The sequence below is a fragment of the Ammospiza caudacuta genome, chromosome 6, assembly GCF_027887145.1.
Source record: "Ammospiza caudacuta isolate bAmmCau1 chromosome 6, bAmmCau1.pri, whole genome shotgun sequence".
Lineage (NCBI taxonomy): Eukaryota > Metazoa > Chordata > Aves > Passeriformes > Passerellidae > Ammospiza > Ammospiza caudacuta.
The window spans coordinates 49,018,443-49,035,067 of record NC_080598.1 but is presented as its reverse complement, the minus strand read 5'-3'; the positions used below and the strand labels follow the sequence as shown (position 1 = coordinate 49,035,067).

The window sequence follows — 16,625 nt, the reverse complement described above, 5'->3', positions numbered from 1 at the left end:
TGTAGAAAGGCATTCATACAACACATGTGGATAATTATACAAGCCTATTTCTGTCATACAGATCTACAAGACAAATTCAGCCTTTTGAATCTTCTCTGCAGAAGGAATTTCAGAAAGGAATTTGGTACTGGTAAATAGCTTCAATTTGATGACTTAAGCAGATTAAAGGCTACCTCAGTTAGGACTAGCTACAATATCTTCAGTACAGAGTGGATTTGCATTTTACATTTTACTATAGAGTGTTAAACAGTATCTTTTGCTCTTGGCATTTTGTTCTTGGATCTATTTATGATAATAAATACTTAAGAGGTTTTACGATAACAAATACAAAGAGGTTTTGTTTCAATTTGTTATTCAGCACCATGCTGTATTTAATCTTTCAACAGTATCTACTACAAAGGAGACCAATTTGGGAGTTAAAAATATATGCAATTCTCTTGTCAAAATCTACTTCTACAGCACAATATGAAATTTACACCTTATGCTTCAACTGATGGACATACTGGATACTGTTTGGTAACAGCAAATGGTGGAGCAGAAGAAACATGAGAAGAAAATAAAGCAACCATGAATTTCTGTATTAAATGGAGTGAGCATCAGATTTAAACTAATCATTACCACTATTGCAAGCAACAGTATCTATGAGTGATGAAATTTAAAGAGACTAAATATAAAGAGAAAGAAATATTAAAGTAACTGAGCATTTAAGAGTAAGGACAGATCATAATCTGTCGAATATAGGGTTGCATAAAAACTGAAACATATCTGTATTTTTCATTTACAACAAGACATTCTCCCTTCAGGTCAAGAAATCCTTGCTTTCTCTTATGGCTTTTTAAACAACAGAAATATAAAGCTTGTACTTCCAGGCAGACTGCTAAGCAACTCAATCTGACAAGAGATCAGATTCCAAATTCTATGTTTTATTACAGTAGGGCAGCCCAAGTACAACTTCAGCTAACCTAAACTCTGTTTTGTAGAAACCAGCACATTCATACTACAGCACACCATATCTTTAAGAAACTTAACCCAAATTTAAAATATTTATCACTTTAGTTGGTGTTGAACCCCAGAACTGGCAGTCACAACTCAGACAAGATTTTAGTGTGATTATCAACTGTTTCTGATGTAATAATTTCAATCTGCAGCCTTGAATGGGACAATGCAATGGAGAAACATTAAATATGGACAAAAATTCGTATTGCTATTTGAAGTATTATGTGGGTTATGGAAGTAACTCACCTGGGCCTGCAGCTGACAATAAAACCCCCATATATAAAGTTCTTAAGTGAGAGCTGTACTGGTTAGATGTTTACCTTGTTACCAAGAACCAAGCAATCTTCTGGAAGTCAGGAGAGAGTCTCATGTAAGTCTTAATGTGAGGCATGGCATGAGTTCGACCCGTGACTTCTGCTGACCATTTGCTAGAAAAGCAAAAGGAATTCTTTTCATACATGGTTTTATTTTCAGGTCTAAAAAATACCATATGACAGCACCATGAATTCATGAGTACTACATATACTTGTCACACTCAATACTTACTTCTCCTAGAGAAAATCTTAAAATACTACATTTAACTGAACTGTTAACAATTCTACTAGAAGTCAGAAGGGCAAGGGTTTTTTTCCTTAAAACCAGCCCAGAGAGATATTCTCCTCAGTGTGCCAGGTTCTCCTAACAAGTTTTTTCCACCTCTCAGTTCCTTGAGTGCTATCTGGAACAAAGTCTAAACTTCTGGACAATACACATTCTTTGAAGACTATCAATGGTTATGACTTCAAGCAACCGAGTTTGGCACCAAACTAAACCCCACAGAATCCTGAGTGTACTACAATTTATTATCCATGACATAAAGGCAGGGAGCAACTGGTAGATTGTTGCCGCTACTCTTCCTCTTCCCCCTTCAGTGCCTCTAAGCTACTGAGAAATTTGAGGGTTTAAAAGAATAGAGGTCATATCTATGTGCATATAAAAAAATTAGATTAAAAAAACAAGCCATTGCTGGATTGCTTCAGCATCAATGTTACAGTACTAAAGTAAGCAAGCAGTAAATGTATGTACATAACTGAAAGTATGCAGTCACAGCATTAAGAAGCACTTTATGTTCATAGCTGTTAGTTCTCATCCAAATTTAGGAAGAAAGCTTAACACACCTTCCCAGAGACATTTCTTTCCACAGACTTGAAGGAAGACTCCAATTTCAGTTGTCACAATCCTGCTTCCCTAACATAGCATTCTATTCTAATTAGCAAATCCAAAAGAATCAATTAACTCTGAAAAACTTAAGTGCACTGTGTTCCTCTAAAAGCCTGAGCCGACTGACTTGGAAGGGCTGGAATTATTTACCTAGGTTGACTTTCAGGACTAACACAATACAGTGCACTTAAAATTAAGAAGCTTTGAACTTCATGGGTGAGGACCTAGTTACTTTAACAACCCTATCCCCCCTGATCAAGGAAAAAAGACCTCTGAGAACTGGTCCTGTACTCTTAAACAGCAAGAGCTGAAACACTCTGCACATTTGATGTAAACTAGACTTCTTTATATTTTGATGCAAGCCACATCAAATTCTCTTTCTATAGGACAGATGAAGATATATATGATACAGAATTAGCTGACTAAACTTGTCTTCCCCTACAAACTCCATACTTTCCATACATACAAATTGTAAGGCTGAATCATGACTCAACCACCCTGGTTAATAGCTTTTCTCTCACAACTGACAAGCATCTTTAAGTTTACGGGACACAAATACTTAGGTAATTCCAATAAATTGTAAAAATGAAAAACAGGAAAAATAAGTAGAACTGGGAATTTAAAATTTATTTTCTTTAGATTTACCCCACTGCTTTGCCCTGGGACTAACTTCTCCCCTCACCACTAACTGCAGTTATTCTGAGATACTATCTCAGTCTACTAACTTTCTGCCTCCTTATCTTAAGACAGATACAAATAGTGTGCCTTAGCAAGAGTAATACCACTTCTATCTATTACCTACAGTACTCTAACTGCAGTTTGGTTTCATCTAAAATGATTGAAACTTATTTTAGAAAGTTGAAATCAGAAAGGGGAAAATACATTTTGGCCATGTTTTCCCTAGCAGGACAGCACAAACATGTAAGGATTAAAAGGGGAAAATGAATGCCAGTTTTGGCCGGGATAGAGTTAATTTTCTTCATGCTGGCTAGTATGTATGGGGCTATGTTTGGATTTGTGCTAGAAACAGCACAAACACAGATATTTCAGGTGTCACACACAGCCTTTTCTGCCTCTCACACCACCCCAGTAAATAGTCTGGGAGGGGACACAGGCAGGACAGCTGAGCAAAGGGATATTCCAGACCATGCACCATTATGCTCAGCACATGAAGCTGAGGGAAGAGATGGTGATGGGGGGGTCATTCAGAGTGATGGCCTTTATCTGCCCAAGCAACCACTAGGCAACCAAGCAACCACTTCCTGGGGATGACTGAATACCTGCCTGCCCAGGGTGGGGTAAACCAACTAATTTTGATTTGCTTTTATGAGTAGCTTTTGATTAATTAACACACTGTCTTTATTTCAACCCACAAGTTTTCCCATTTTACTCTTAGGATTCTCTCCCCTATCCCACTAGGGGGGTAGGAAGGAGGGCAGAGGAGCCCAAGTAAGTGGCTTTGTGGTGCTGAGCTGCAGGCCAGGACTAAACCATCACAAAATCCTGGAAACTGAACTGCACAGACATATCCAATTCATAAACAGAGACAGGAATAACTAATTTTCTACTACACCACCTCTTGAAGCATTTAGTTCTCTTACTTCAAATACTGAAAGAATTTTCTATCTTAAGATACTGGCAACAAGGCTTGAGAGAAACTAAAACACCTCATCTCATTAGTTTCAACCTAAGAGAACACTTATGATCTCTGTCTCTCATCTTTTATGATTTTAGGGGAACAACACTGTACTTCTGCAAACTGGGAAGAAAACTCAAAACTTATTCAAAACTTTATAAATCTAAAGAACATGCAAAGCTCTAATACAACAATCATCGTGGACTTGTCAGGCATATGTCAAACAAATTCTTTTCCAACCAAGAATTCCACTCTTTGAAAATCAATATTTGACAAAGTAACTGCACAAACATAAGGCACACCATATTAAAAGCAAATAAACTAAAAGGAATGTTAAAATACAATACTATTAAAGCTGATCAAATGTTTTGAAAGCAGCAATTAACAAAAATTACTAATAATTGCAAATCTGTCCTCATAAATTAGTAATACTGGAAGGGAAAACAAGCAATAATACCAGAGAGAAAACTCTGCAAATTACTCTGTTTACACAGTAGCTAATCTAACAAAGCAGTCTAGTCATCATTTGCTACAATCAGAAAAGTAAAAGCAATATTAAGTTTAGTCACACTATTTAAAAAAAAATTAAAGTTCTGAGCTGTATTATAGGTTAAACACACTCAACTGGCAGGAGAGAGAAAATCAGCCCACAGACATTATAAAAAGTCTGGGGCAGACATCCTGCCTCTTCAGTTGAGAGGCTGCAGGACACCATCTTCCAACTCCATTAATCTCTCCCTACTTGCAAAAAGGAGTTATTAATTTTCCTTTACTGTAAGCATAAAAGATTTGGGGTTTTTTCCTTGCAGCTTTGGTAGAATCCCTAATTTCCTGCTGTTTCATACTACTTTCCAGTTTGAAGAAGTATTTGCTAAACTCCTGTAAACCCTCCACTGCCCAAAGATTTGCATTATAGCAAGTCTTTCAAACAGCTCATCTTGCATTTACACCTAGTGAAACCTGCTGTTTTCTGGTTGTCCCAGGTTCCACAGATACAAAGGTGCAGTCTGCCTCCTGCCCTGTGGTAAGAGTTTACCTGCAGGCTCTGCTCAAGGCTCCTGTGCTGCATTATGGCAGGGTAAGGGCTGCACCTGGGCAGTCACTACAGAGCACAATTCTGCAGGGCCACTGCCATCTGCAGCCAGTTCCACAGCTGAACCTCAAACAGCCCTTCTGTGCCAGAGCAGGTCCCTGTATGTCCAAGGAGACAGCTATGTGGGCATTTTCTCATTGAAAAGGAATAAATAAATGAATTATATCATTATTAAGTAACATTCTGTGTATTAAATAAGAGACTAACTGAAAAAAGGTTACGTCTGTTTTCTAGTAAGATTCTCATGAGGTATGATGACAGAAACCAAATTAAGACTGCACAAACACCTCCAGATTGATGAGTATTTTGCTTTTTGAATCATGACTGAACAAACTTGAAAACTTCAAGTTGATTGCAGCTTTCTTCCTTTGCTGACTGTATTCAGAGGACACAGTTTAAAGGCAGGAGACAGAGCCTCACATGCTTTCTGCCCGAGTTCCATTCCTTGGACGTTGACCAGCAAGGTTCACAACAGCAATCACCTTCACTCTAGAATGAAAGATGCTCTCTGCCACAATCAATTCTACTTCAGTCCCCTGAACATACACCCAACTGAACACAATCCTACTTCTTACCAGAAGCAACAAAATTTTCTTACCAGAGCAACTTCTGTCCAGAAGAGTTAACAGTTTCTGATGAAAGGAATGGGAAGTTGTGGTCTTGTAAGAGGTTACAAGTTCTATTAATTTTATTTTTGATCTTTGCAAAACAACTTTCTCCATTGTTCTCTAAACATGCATAAGTTTTTAACAATTCAGCCTGAGGGAGACATCTGGCATGGAATGCGTCAGACTGTTAGAATCTGGCACAACTAGCAGCATATGGAAATAGAAATTTTTAATAGAAAATGTCAGGCATCTTTAACAAAAGATTTTGCCACAAGGGACTGAGAATGTTTGCAGCAGGACTGCTGTACTTACAAGAAAAAAATAAAGCAACCACCAAAAAAAGCCTTTCTAGTCCTCTTGTGGCTCAGTTGAAATCCCATTAACACAGAGGCACAAGTGGGGAAAGTGAAATACAGCTGGAAGTTGAGGAAAAAAAAAAAAAAGGAGTAACATCATTCCTGTTCAGGGAAGGAAACATTATATAAAAGCTTACAGAACCTTTAATCCAGTAGCAACATTATCCCAACAACAAAATTATAATTTTTCTAGATGAACAGCATGTTTTCTACCAACTTTTGGAGAGAAGACCCAGCAGATAAGCAACTTAAGGCCTTTATTTTAAGGAGTTTAGGAATATCATACTTGTAACCACTTCCACTTATTTGCTTAAGCACTCAAACATTATAGCACTGTAACTTTAAACATACAATCTGAATTAAAAAAAAAAAAACAAAACAACAACTAATGGAGTTCTACTTACTGAAAATAGGAATGCAACCACAGCTGTTTCTGTGCTGTCTGTATACTGTAAGGAAGTGAGCCACCAGCTTAAGGAAAAAAGCAGAACATGTACATTTATTTTCTGGAAGACATTCTAAAAGCAGCAAGTATCTTGGGGAATAAGCTATCTGTCCTACCTTCATGAGTTACTTTCAGGAAATTGTTAAGTGCTCCAGTAGTATAAAATGGTATATACTTGCTGGAGTTCTTTCCATCTTATAATTTAGCAAGTTCCTAAACATTACACAGAGTATTTACACTAGGAAAATCAGAAACTGTATACAGGGAGAACTATGGATAGTTTTTTTATATGATACTACTTGATATCAACAGATTGGAATCACTACCCATACAAAATAGAGGAAATAAATCAAGCAGCTTTCAGAAGAAAAAATAAACCTTCCAAATCCCAAACAATGTTATTTTAAAAAGAACTTCTATGATAAAATTATATTTGTATTGATTTGGCCTTTGGCTAATGCATGTTGTGATTTCTTGAAATGGATTTAAGAAGAATCAGCCAGGCATACAGAATTATATTAGTGTTGTGTAGTAAAAGCATGATGCAAAGCCTACTGTATTCAACATGTCCTAGAAGACACCAAATGAACTCATTACAAAAGCTTTACTACTCTCAGGAATGCACTAACTGCAGGAGTCTAAAGAACTGTTCACTTGCACAAACACAGAGTCATGTAATTCACCAAGTGTTGTCGGTCTCACCCTCTAGAATTATTTACTCATTTGCTGCTGTGAGAAAAGAACTAGGAAGAGAGCAAAGCAGGTCAAACTTTAAAGGGTATAAAGAAAACTTTTTTAACAGAATTAAAAGAAAAAGAACAAGAAATCAGAATAAACCTTCAGAACACTTCTCTTTCCCCCCACTCTATGCCTATAAATTCTCTGGCTGCAATTTCTATGTATGTCCAAACACTAACCAGAGGAAAGACAAAAACTGCTGAAAACATTCATGCTAGCTCCATGATCAAAACCTACCAGCTGCTAAAATTCAAAAGCTAGTCATGCATAGGAGCATAGCTATCCTATATAGCTTGCAACAGGAACAGTACTTGTTCCTGTTTCAGGTTGGCTGGGCCCATGCTTTTACAAATATGACTTAATGAAAATAAACATGGCAATAATGAACAAAACAGTTGTATATACAATATTAAAAAAGAAAGACCAGTAACACTTTAGCCTCCATTCTATCTGATGTGCAGAATAACACTGCAATCAAAACAGAAGAATTTGACACACTCAAACATGAATTTTCTGCCAAAATGAAATTATGACTGGAGTAAGAGCAGTGGACAGGAGCTGTTGATTTCCTATGCAGTGACATATGAACATGGCTAGGATAGACAAATGTTACAAACCAATGCCCACAAAACCTTATCTATTCCATCACAACAGAAGTCAGAGCTCCAGCAAAAGCAGAAAGATTCTACTGCCACCTATTCTATCCCATTATCAGCAAGATGAGAACTTCATGTTCATTTAACATCAACCACTGAAGTGATTCTGCAGGACATTATGACCACAAAAAGGACATAAATGGGGATTCATCTGCTTACCAGGATAGCCTTCTAGACTTTGCCTCACATTGTTCACAGTAGGATAAACCTTCATGGAGATAGAACAAAAAGTAACTTCAATAACACAGCTCTGAATAGACAAGCTGTTAATTTTCAAAAACACTTTAAAGAAAACCTGAGAAAAAAAATATTAAAAGCTTCATTTCTTTGAAGTAATAAAATTACACTGCAGCTTACAACTACAATTGTACCAGTAACACAGAAAGTCTAATATTTTTACCACTCTTATAGAGCTAACCAAAATTAGCTAGGAATTCTCAAGTAATACTGCTTCAGCCACTTCCACAGCAGTCAAAGTTAGTTCTTAACATTATTTTATATTTTAGTCTCACACCTCAAATACGAGATATGAGTATGCAGGGGATTAGCACATGGTAAAGGCATAGCTTGACCATCATATTTCCTTGATTTAACAAACTCCTGCTACAAACTTTTCTACTTCTCCCCTTAATTCTGCTAATAACCACAGGTATTAATGACTAAGGATTCAGCTACATCTCAGCAGGAAAAACAGCTGCATCTACAAAACCCAATGAAAGACAAGCTGTAGAATGAGAAGATAATTTTAGTGAGATGACAAATCTAGTGTCATGCAGATGGAAATTGTGGTACATTTTTATAGCAAACCACATACAACTAAATGGCTTTAAGTGGCATATATATAATTTCATGATCAAAACTGCATTACTGTCTTCCAAAAGTTAAAAGCAAAACAATGACTAAGATTTCCAAAACAAATGATTTAGTGTTAAATAAAGGTCACCAGCACCTCAAAGACATACCAGATGAATTGGGACATCACATTTACGGAAAGCTGTCACACTGCTGCCAGCAGCCACCAGGCTGTCCTGGAACTCTGAGCACAGCCACTTGGACCCATCAGCTCCCATGGAACCAATGCTTGAGAACTGTCCAACAAGAGGCCAGGACTCTGGGATTGGCACAGCATGCTCCTTCAGAAGCTGGTGAGGAGAATTAAAACACTGTTAGACCTCAACACACACGGAATACCTTCATCAGCTTCATATCACTTTTGATATAATAAATCCTCTGTAATTTACTTCTGATAATGAAGGAGATTAACATTCATACTACATATTTAACTTTGCAATGAAAAAAAATCATTGGGCTTTCCAAATAAACTCACTTCAAGAGAAGATTAAACATCACAAGTTTTATCCAAAAGCACCAAAGCCACCCACTAAATAATGGGTGAAAAGAATGTTAGCAACTCTTTCTAAAAACATGAAACATTAACTTCAGAAGTTCCAACAAATAAAACTAAATATTTTTCATATTTGGTGGTTGTTGGCCATAAAATTCCTCTTGTATCCTAAAGCCATGACACCCAGCTACAATGGAAGTCTACAATAAGAGGGGAAAAAAGAACAATTGAAGAGAAAACTGAAATGATCCTTTTAGAGGAGCTCTTAAGCTGTGAATGGAATTTAAAGTCACATTAAAAACAGATTTATACAGACAGATACTAAATTGTATGTAGTTGCCACCTTTACCCCACTCTAGAGAAAACACACAATCTAATGGCTTCAGTCATCAATGTTAGTATCATCAGGTCTACCTGCATTGTCACTAAAAACCTTTTTAAATCACAGAAACATCTGCCACAAGATCATCTTTTTCCCTTACTAGCTTTTTCTGTTTTATTTTTTCTTCGTTCTATATCTAAATACGCAAAAAACATCAGACAAAGTGTACCAGAAAGGACAAGCTCTTAATGAGCAAAGGGATGTCCACAAGAGTAACCTCATGTTGAAAAGCAATATGATACATAAATATTCTGTATGTCACACAAGTTTGCCACAGACCGCATTAGATTTTCATATAAAATTCATGACAGTATTTGAAATAATGCCATTTCAGCAAGAGATGCAGGTTAAAAATTCTTCAATTATGAGAAGAATTTAATAGATGACATGAAATACCTCATCAAATTCTGAAAAACAAAAAACCCCCCCCAAAAAAAACCCCCCAAAAAAAAACCCCAAAAAAAGGGGCCAAGCCAAACAAGAAGGGTCCCTGTAAACTTGATATATGCAATCTTGAAGATTTACCATTACAGCTCACCTAAATAAACATAAGACCTCTAAAAGCAAGAGAGTTCAACTATTAACATAATACTGTCACATTCACCCCAACCATATCCCTAAATCCCACATCTGCACATCTGTTAAATATCTTCAAGGATGGTGACCCCAACATTTCCCTGGGCAGCCTGTTCCAATACTCAACAGACTTTGAAGGAAGTTTTCTTAATATCCAAACTTTATCTCCCCTGGCACAACCTGAGGCCATTTCCTCTTGTCCTATCACTTGTTACTGGGGAGAAGAAACCAACGCCCCTCAGCTACAACCCCCTTTCAAGTAGCTCTAAAGAGCAATAAGGTCTTCCTGAGCCCTTTCTCTCCAGGCTGAACACCTCCAACTCCCTGAGCTGCTTCTCCAGCACCATGGTCCAGACCCTTCACCAGCTCTGCTGCCCTTCTCTGGACACACTCCAGCACCTCAATGTTCTTGTGAGAAGAGGCCCAAAACACAGCACTCGAGGTGTGGCCAGTGCTCAGTACAGGGGAAAATCACTGTCCTGTTGGTCAGACTACTGCTGACACTGGCCAGGATGCCACTGGCCTTCTTGGCCACACACTGGCTCATGTCCACCTGTTGTCAACCAGCACTCCCAGGTCCTTTTCCACCAGACATCTTTCCAGACACTCTGCCTCAGCCTGTTGCACTGCATGGGGCTGCTGTGACTCAAATACAGAACCTGGCATGCAGTCTAGTTGAATCTCACACAGCTGGCCTCCATTCATCAATCCAGCCTGTCCAGATCCCTCTGGAGAACCTTCCTAGCCTCCAGCAGATCAACACTCCCCTCCACCTTGGTGGGCTCAATAAGGAGCCCTGGGGAACACCACTTATGACTGTCTGCCAGCTGGATGTAACTCCATTCACCACTCTGATATCTGCCATCTAACCAATTTTCTACCCAGCAATGAGTGCACCCATGCAGACCAGGAGCAGCCAGTTTCTCAGGAGAATTCTGTATGAAGGCTTCACTGACATTCAGGTAGACAACATCCACAGCCTTTCCCTGACCCACCAGGCTGCCACAGAAGGAGATCAGGTTAGCCAAGCAGGATTTGCCTTCATACTCATGCTGATTGGGCCTAATGCCCTGAGTATCCTCCGTTAGCCAGAACACCTGATAAATTATTGAAAGTGGCTCAATGAGCACTTCTGCCAGCTCCCTCAGTGGATCCCATTTGGTCCCATGGACTTGTGTCCATTTCAGTGTTGCAGCAGGTCACTGACCAGTTCCCCTTGGGTTATGGGGGTTTCATTCCACTCTCTGTCCTTGTCTTCCAGCTTGGGGAGCTGGACACATGGAGAACAGGTCCTGCTCTTAAAGACAGAGGCAAAGAAGGCATCAAGTACCTCAGCCTTTGCCTCATCATTTGTCACTATGTCTCTCCCGGCATCCAATAAATGATGGGAGATCCTCGTTAGTCTCTTTTTATTACTAATGTACTCATAAAAGTATTTTTATTGTATTTTTCATCAGTAGACAGATTAAGTTAAATTCCAAGTTGCAAGCCTACATATGTTATTGCTAACTTTAACTGTAACAATGTATTAAAAGACTGATGACAGCTGGAAAAACTGGATAGAACTGAAGAATTCTGTCCAAAATTCTATTTATATTTTAAAGAATATTAACAATAAAAGTTACAGTTTTGGTACCTTTCTGAGCCTAAAATGGCCCCACTTTTCTTTATCACTGCCTTGATATCGTCCAGGGGTAGAACCAAGCAGAAACACTCTAAAAACAGAAAAAAAGCCATCAGATTTTTGTAGATCTCAAGTGCTTTGGTTTTAAAGTAGCAAGATATTTACGAAAAACTTACCAGCAAGATTGAACACTCAAGTGCAACCAGAAATATTTAATGTCTCTCATGGGATTCATAATACAAAGAAAAGTGGAATTTCAGCTGTATAATTTATTATCAACCTCCTGTATGGCTGTCATATATCACCAGGCTGTTCTACAGCAGAGACAAGAGCTAGATCTTTTTCAGTGTGCAAAAATGCAGAAGATAGATAACGCTGGCAATACACACAAACAGCTCATTTGTCCCAAACTGGGCACGTAATTTTGAGTAAAGCCAATCTACTGCTACATCCAAATCAGCAGATTCAGGTATGAGTTTTCATTTGGGCACCTAATAGTTCAGATGCAAAGTACAGCTTTTTCAACACTTCCTAATAATGGGTTTGGTACCCTATTTGACTTTACCCTGAAAAGGGGGAAGAGACCTGCCTGAAGTCACAACAAGCAGCTTTAAGCTGCTGTTCCCTACTGTATACATCTCATGCCTAATTTTCTTGATGACTGAATGCCCCCTACCGCACATCAGATGGCAATCCTTGTTCTAACAAGTGACTTTCCTACCACATGCATATCACTAGCTAGTTGAGCTAGGGCTCAACTCATCTGTTTAAACTCATGCTGATGATCAATGCAATCAGAGCAGCTGTTAGCTCACCTGATTATAAAGTACACGCTTTTTTTTTGCCCCCTCCAATCTTTTAAGACTCCAAGTAAAGATAAAAGCACTTCTTAATGTATAAACTAGACAAGGTTTCAGTCTTCACTACCACCGCAGTATGTAACCATTTTCAGCTTTTCTTTTCAACAATTTTTGTTCGAATTATAAAACAGTAATTAAGTTGCCAGGGAGCTTTACACCTTCTGAAGTAAATGCTCATATTTAAGTGCAACTACTTATTAGACATGAATTAAGCATCCTGAATTATTTTAAAGTAATATCAGCAATGTGATATTAGAGAAAACTATTCCAAGACCAGTTAGGCACAACACTGCCCACCAAAACCAATCCAAAATTCTACAGATATATATGTTGATTAAACTCTGCCTTACCAACAGAAGCCTGTTCTGAATAAAATCCTCATTCCAGTAACCTTTGCTTACATGATCTCTTACATGACAAACTCTATACAACACAGTTTTTTTTCCACTGGTAATATTACTAGAGTAAATACTTGAGCCAGACTGGCTCAAATGAAACCAAGTCCTTATTACTTCATAGGTACTCTCTGTAAAGTTGCTGCTGGTGTACCTTTCTTCTTTTAAAATGCATGCTTATAAAAGTAGAAGTTGGTCTACTAGACATAATCTACACAAGAGAAAGTTTTTAAAACCACACAGAGTCATGTATGAACACTCCAGCCTGAAACAAGATTACCTTACAAAATAAACACGAGGTCTAACAGATCCTAACACCAATATTTAATTTCTAGAAAAAAAAGAAAAAACCCACAGTGCAAGTTACCTTAAGATTATATATACCTTGTTTCTGATAAATCATGTTCTTGAATCAGATCTATCCATTCCTTGAGTGCAGGAGAATTGTAAGCTGCCAAATAACTTATTAGGTCAGATTTAAAATTAGTTGCAGATTCACCACCAGATGCTCCCTCAGGTAGCCTTGGATATAAAGGGCTTAACCATATTCTTAAAAGAAAAAAAAAAATAAAAATCAGGCATATAAACAAGCACACCATGCATTAATAACACGTGGGTTTAGTATGGGAATAAAACACATTTGAAGATCCTAAACAAGTACTTGAAAGATTCATTGTGATACTAACCATAACTGGTCAGGCTCAGACTTAGCAACCATCAGTTCTTTCATCAACATTTTCTACAGGAATAAAACACTGCAATATGTTCTGCTAAACTACTGGTTTGTGCAACTGCCTAGAAAATCACCAGTTAAAGCATCTGAAAGGTTTATATATTTGAAGAGTAGCCCACAATAATAAATTGTCTCTCAAGAACCTTCATCAGAATAAAATAGGATAGAGACCACCAGGGAAAACATTTAGTATTTCTTTCCACTCACACATTACTGCAGCCATAGGACCCAGTGATTCTGCATTATCAACTTTACAATGTGCTGATACTACCCATTGAAATTCAGAATCACCATACTGTGATCCTGCATAACACTGCAGTCTGCAAAAGCTAAAAAAGAAAACTATTTCTCGTATTTCACAAGTACGGCAACTTGCTAAGTGTCCCAGTAGGTATTTTCATGCCTTCTCAGCTTTCTGAAAAGCTAACTGCCATAAGATACTAAAGCCACTCATAAGATTTAAAGGCAAAAAAAATCACTGTCTATTTCTGCCACTCAAAGAGCTTGTCTCAGACAAGTAAAGTCTCAAAACCCTGCCATATTTAATGGCAGCAAAATGGATGTCCAAGTGACAGTAACCTCTGAAAAACAACTTTCTATTAGTTCGAAGAAATTTTATACCCTGATTTATTGCGGTCATCTAACTAAAAAAATGCTCCCATAAAATAGCCAAAAAACTGAAGACTTTGAGGACCCTTATATGAACATGCCACTTCATCCTGGTTTTTGTGCTTGCCAAACTATGTCCTAGGTTGGTCATTAAGTTTAAAGACTTCTACCAAAAAATAAGACAGGAAAAAAATTCCTTCCCAGGAAAGGATACTGTGTGAAGATTAGGTCATCTACTGTATTACAGAGCCAATAATGCCCAACATTTATCAGACTACATTCTAGATACAGTCACAACAAAAGCAGAACATTTGCACATCCACATTATTCTCAAGTGTTAAGTATTAAGGCAAGTTTTAAATAGCTGCTTCAAATCTATATAAATGGTACTTTATAGCTAAAAGTTTTTTCATAAAGAGACAGCACAGCACGATAAAATTTTGTCTCAGTCAGATTGCTTTTAAGCCATCAGCCTACTAGGAACATAGTTTTGTTTACAGGAGAAAGCAAGAAAAGTCCAGACCCAGACAGCTACCAGCATTTTAAGTCCAATTTTAAAATTTTTTTAGAATAGCTCTATGTTAAGAATGTAAAGACTTGCAACACTAGATTATCTAATATCCCATCTCCAGCAGGAGCAAACACCTATGGAAAGTATTAAACATTCACCTACTAGGGATTGTTGCTTACCCCTGAGTTTTCTGGTGCCAATCATCAGCAATAAGATTGGATGTATGTATCACAACTCGAAGACCTTCTTCATACAGCAACAACATCATCTTCCTTTTAAAAAAAGATATATAACTCTTCATTTATTTCAAGAACACTGATGATAGGAGATAAATTAGCAATTCATTAAAAGGCTCCAAGGTAATTATTTTCAAAGACCTGTTCTGCATCATGCAAGCGCTTATGACTTCAATCCATGTGCATTGCAAGCTCACATGGCAGTCATTAGACTATCCCCATATATTTTATCCCAGAGTACAGCTTAACATCTCATGCAACTAATTACCCACAACAAAGTGAATATTTGCAGAACACTTCCTATATTTGCACAGCTCTTTAGACACTTATCTCTTTGCAGATAATCAGAAAAAGAACTAAGGAACACTGAAAGGCCTTTACTTATTACTGAATTTATTAAAAAAACATAGTTACTTCCTCTTTAACTGACTTTTACCTTAAAAGTGGGTATGTTTACAGCTAAACATTGTGATGGCAAAAAAGCTATTTATTTATCATAACTCTTAAGCTACAGCACAATGAAATTTTAAAACTAGTAACTGAGATAAACATACACATCTGTATCTTTTGTAAAAAAATTGGTCAGATTTTCATATCCAAGTTTTCAATAGCTGTGTAAAGGCAGCATATCCATGTGATCCCAAAGGATGAGATCTGAAACTCAAACTGAACTCAACTGATCTTTGCTAAAACATAAGATCTATTCTTTTCTGTAGATTTCCATCTACAAAATTCGCTTTGAGACACTTCTATTACATCCAATTCAAGATTTTTTCTTGAGAAGACCCCCAGATTTGCTAGTTATTTTCAGATCCTCCATATGAACTGAAAAACATGATCAGTAAATCAGTGTTGTGTCAGTCCTGCCTATGACTGAACAAGTTTGCATTAAAGTTTTGGTATTAAGGCATGAGTTAAGAGCCAGGACCTGCAGTCCACCTGTCAGACCAGTTCAACTTCAACTGTTTAATCTCCACATCTCATATGTACTCAAATAGCTAACTTGTCTCATTAAACTAGAACAACCCTGTCACCTCTAAATAGAAGATGCTTATGGAAGCTTTAAGACTCAACAATTTCTATGGAATCCAGTTTTACTGCAGACTTTTCTGCTTCATGGTGTTACTTACGTGTGGTGAGTTCCAAATGCAATATCCAGTTTAGCCTACAAAATTAAAAGTTGATCATTAAAAATTGCTATTGTGCATTGCTTCTTATTTGGTTTAATTTCACTGCTCTCTAGTGGACAGATCACAAAATACATTATCTTCCTTCTCCATATTTCTAATGCACTTTCCACAAGCTAGATTTCAGATGGTAATGCTGGAACTGTTCCAGAATTTGTACCTCTTTTACTAGCAGCATTTTCAGAAATAGTCAGCAGAAAATAACTGAAGATTCCTGCTGGACATGGAACAGAAGCCAGCAATGTGCCCCTGCATGAAAGATGACTAACAGGGTCCTGGCCTGCATTAGGAGGAGTGCTGCCAGCAGGTCAAGGGAGGGGATGCTGCCCCACTGTTGAACACCAGTAGTACTGGGTTCACATTCAACAAGAAACTCAGGATTACCAGACTGTTTCAAAGAGAAGAAAATTCCAAGATCATTCTCCTACTAACAAAGTGC

The 16,625-nt window shown here is 37.6% G+C and overlaps 1 protein-coding gene across 1 annotated transcript in view; it reads right to left on the bottom strand.

The window, feature by feature from the left end:
• TDP1 (tyrosyl-DNA phosphodiesterase 1) overlaps window positions 1–16,625 on the bottom strand; it is a 35,913-nt gene that overhangs the window by 13,436 nt on the left and 5,852 nt on the right. Inside the window, exons 6-13 of the mRNA XM_058806913.1 lie at window positions 16,130–16,164; window positions 14,943–15,035; window positions 13,295–13,459; window positions 11,668–11,746; window positions 8,691–8,870; window positions 7,888–7,936; window positions 6,294–6,360; window positions 1,317–1,424 (exon numbers count right to left, since the gene is read on the bottom strand). Of these exons, the coding sequence (XP_058662896.1) occupies window positions 1,317–1,424; window positions 6,294–6,360; window positions 7,888–7,936; window positions 8,691–8,870; window positions 11,668–11,746; window positions 13,295–13,459; window positions 14,943–15,035; window positions 16,130–16,164 (776 nt within the window). The remainder of the gene's footprint in view (window positions 1–1,316; window positions 1,425–6,293; window positions 6,361–7,887; window positions 7,937–8,690; window positions 8,871–11,667; window positions 11,747–13,294; window positions 13,460–14,942; window positions 15,036–16,129; window positions 16,165–16,625) is intronic.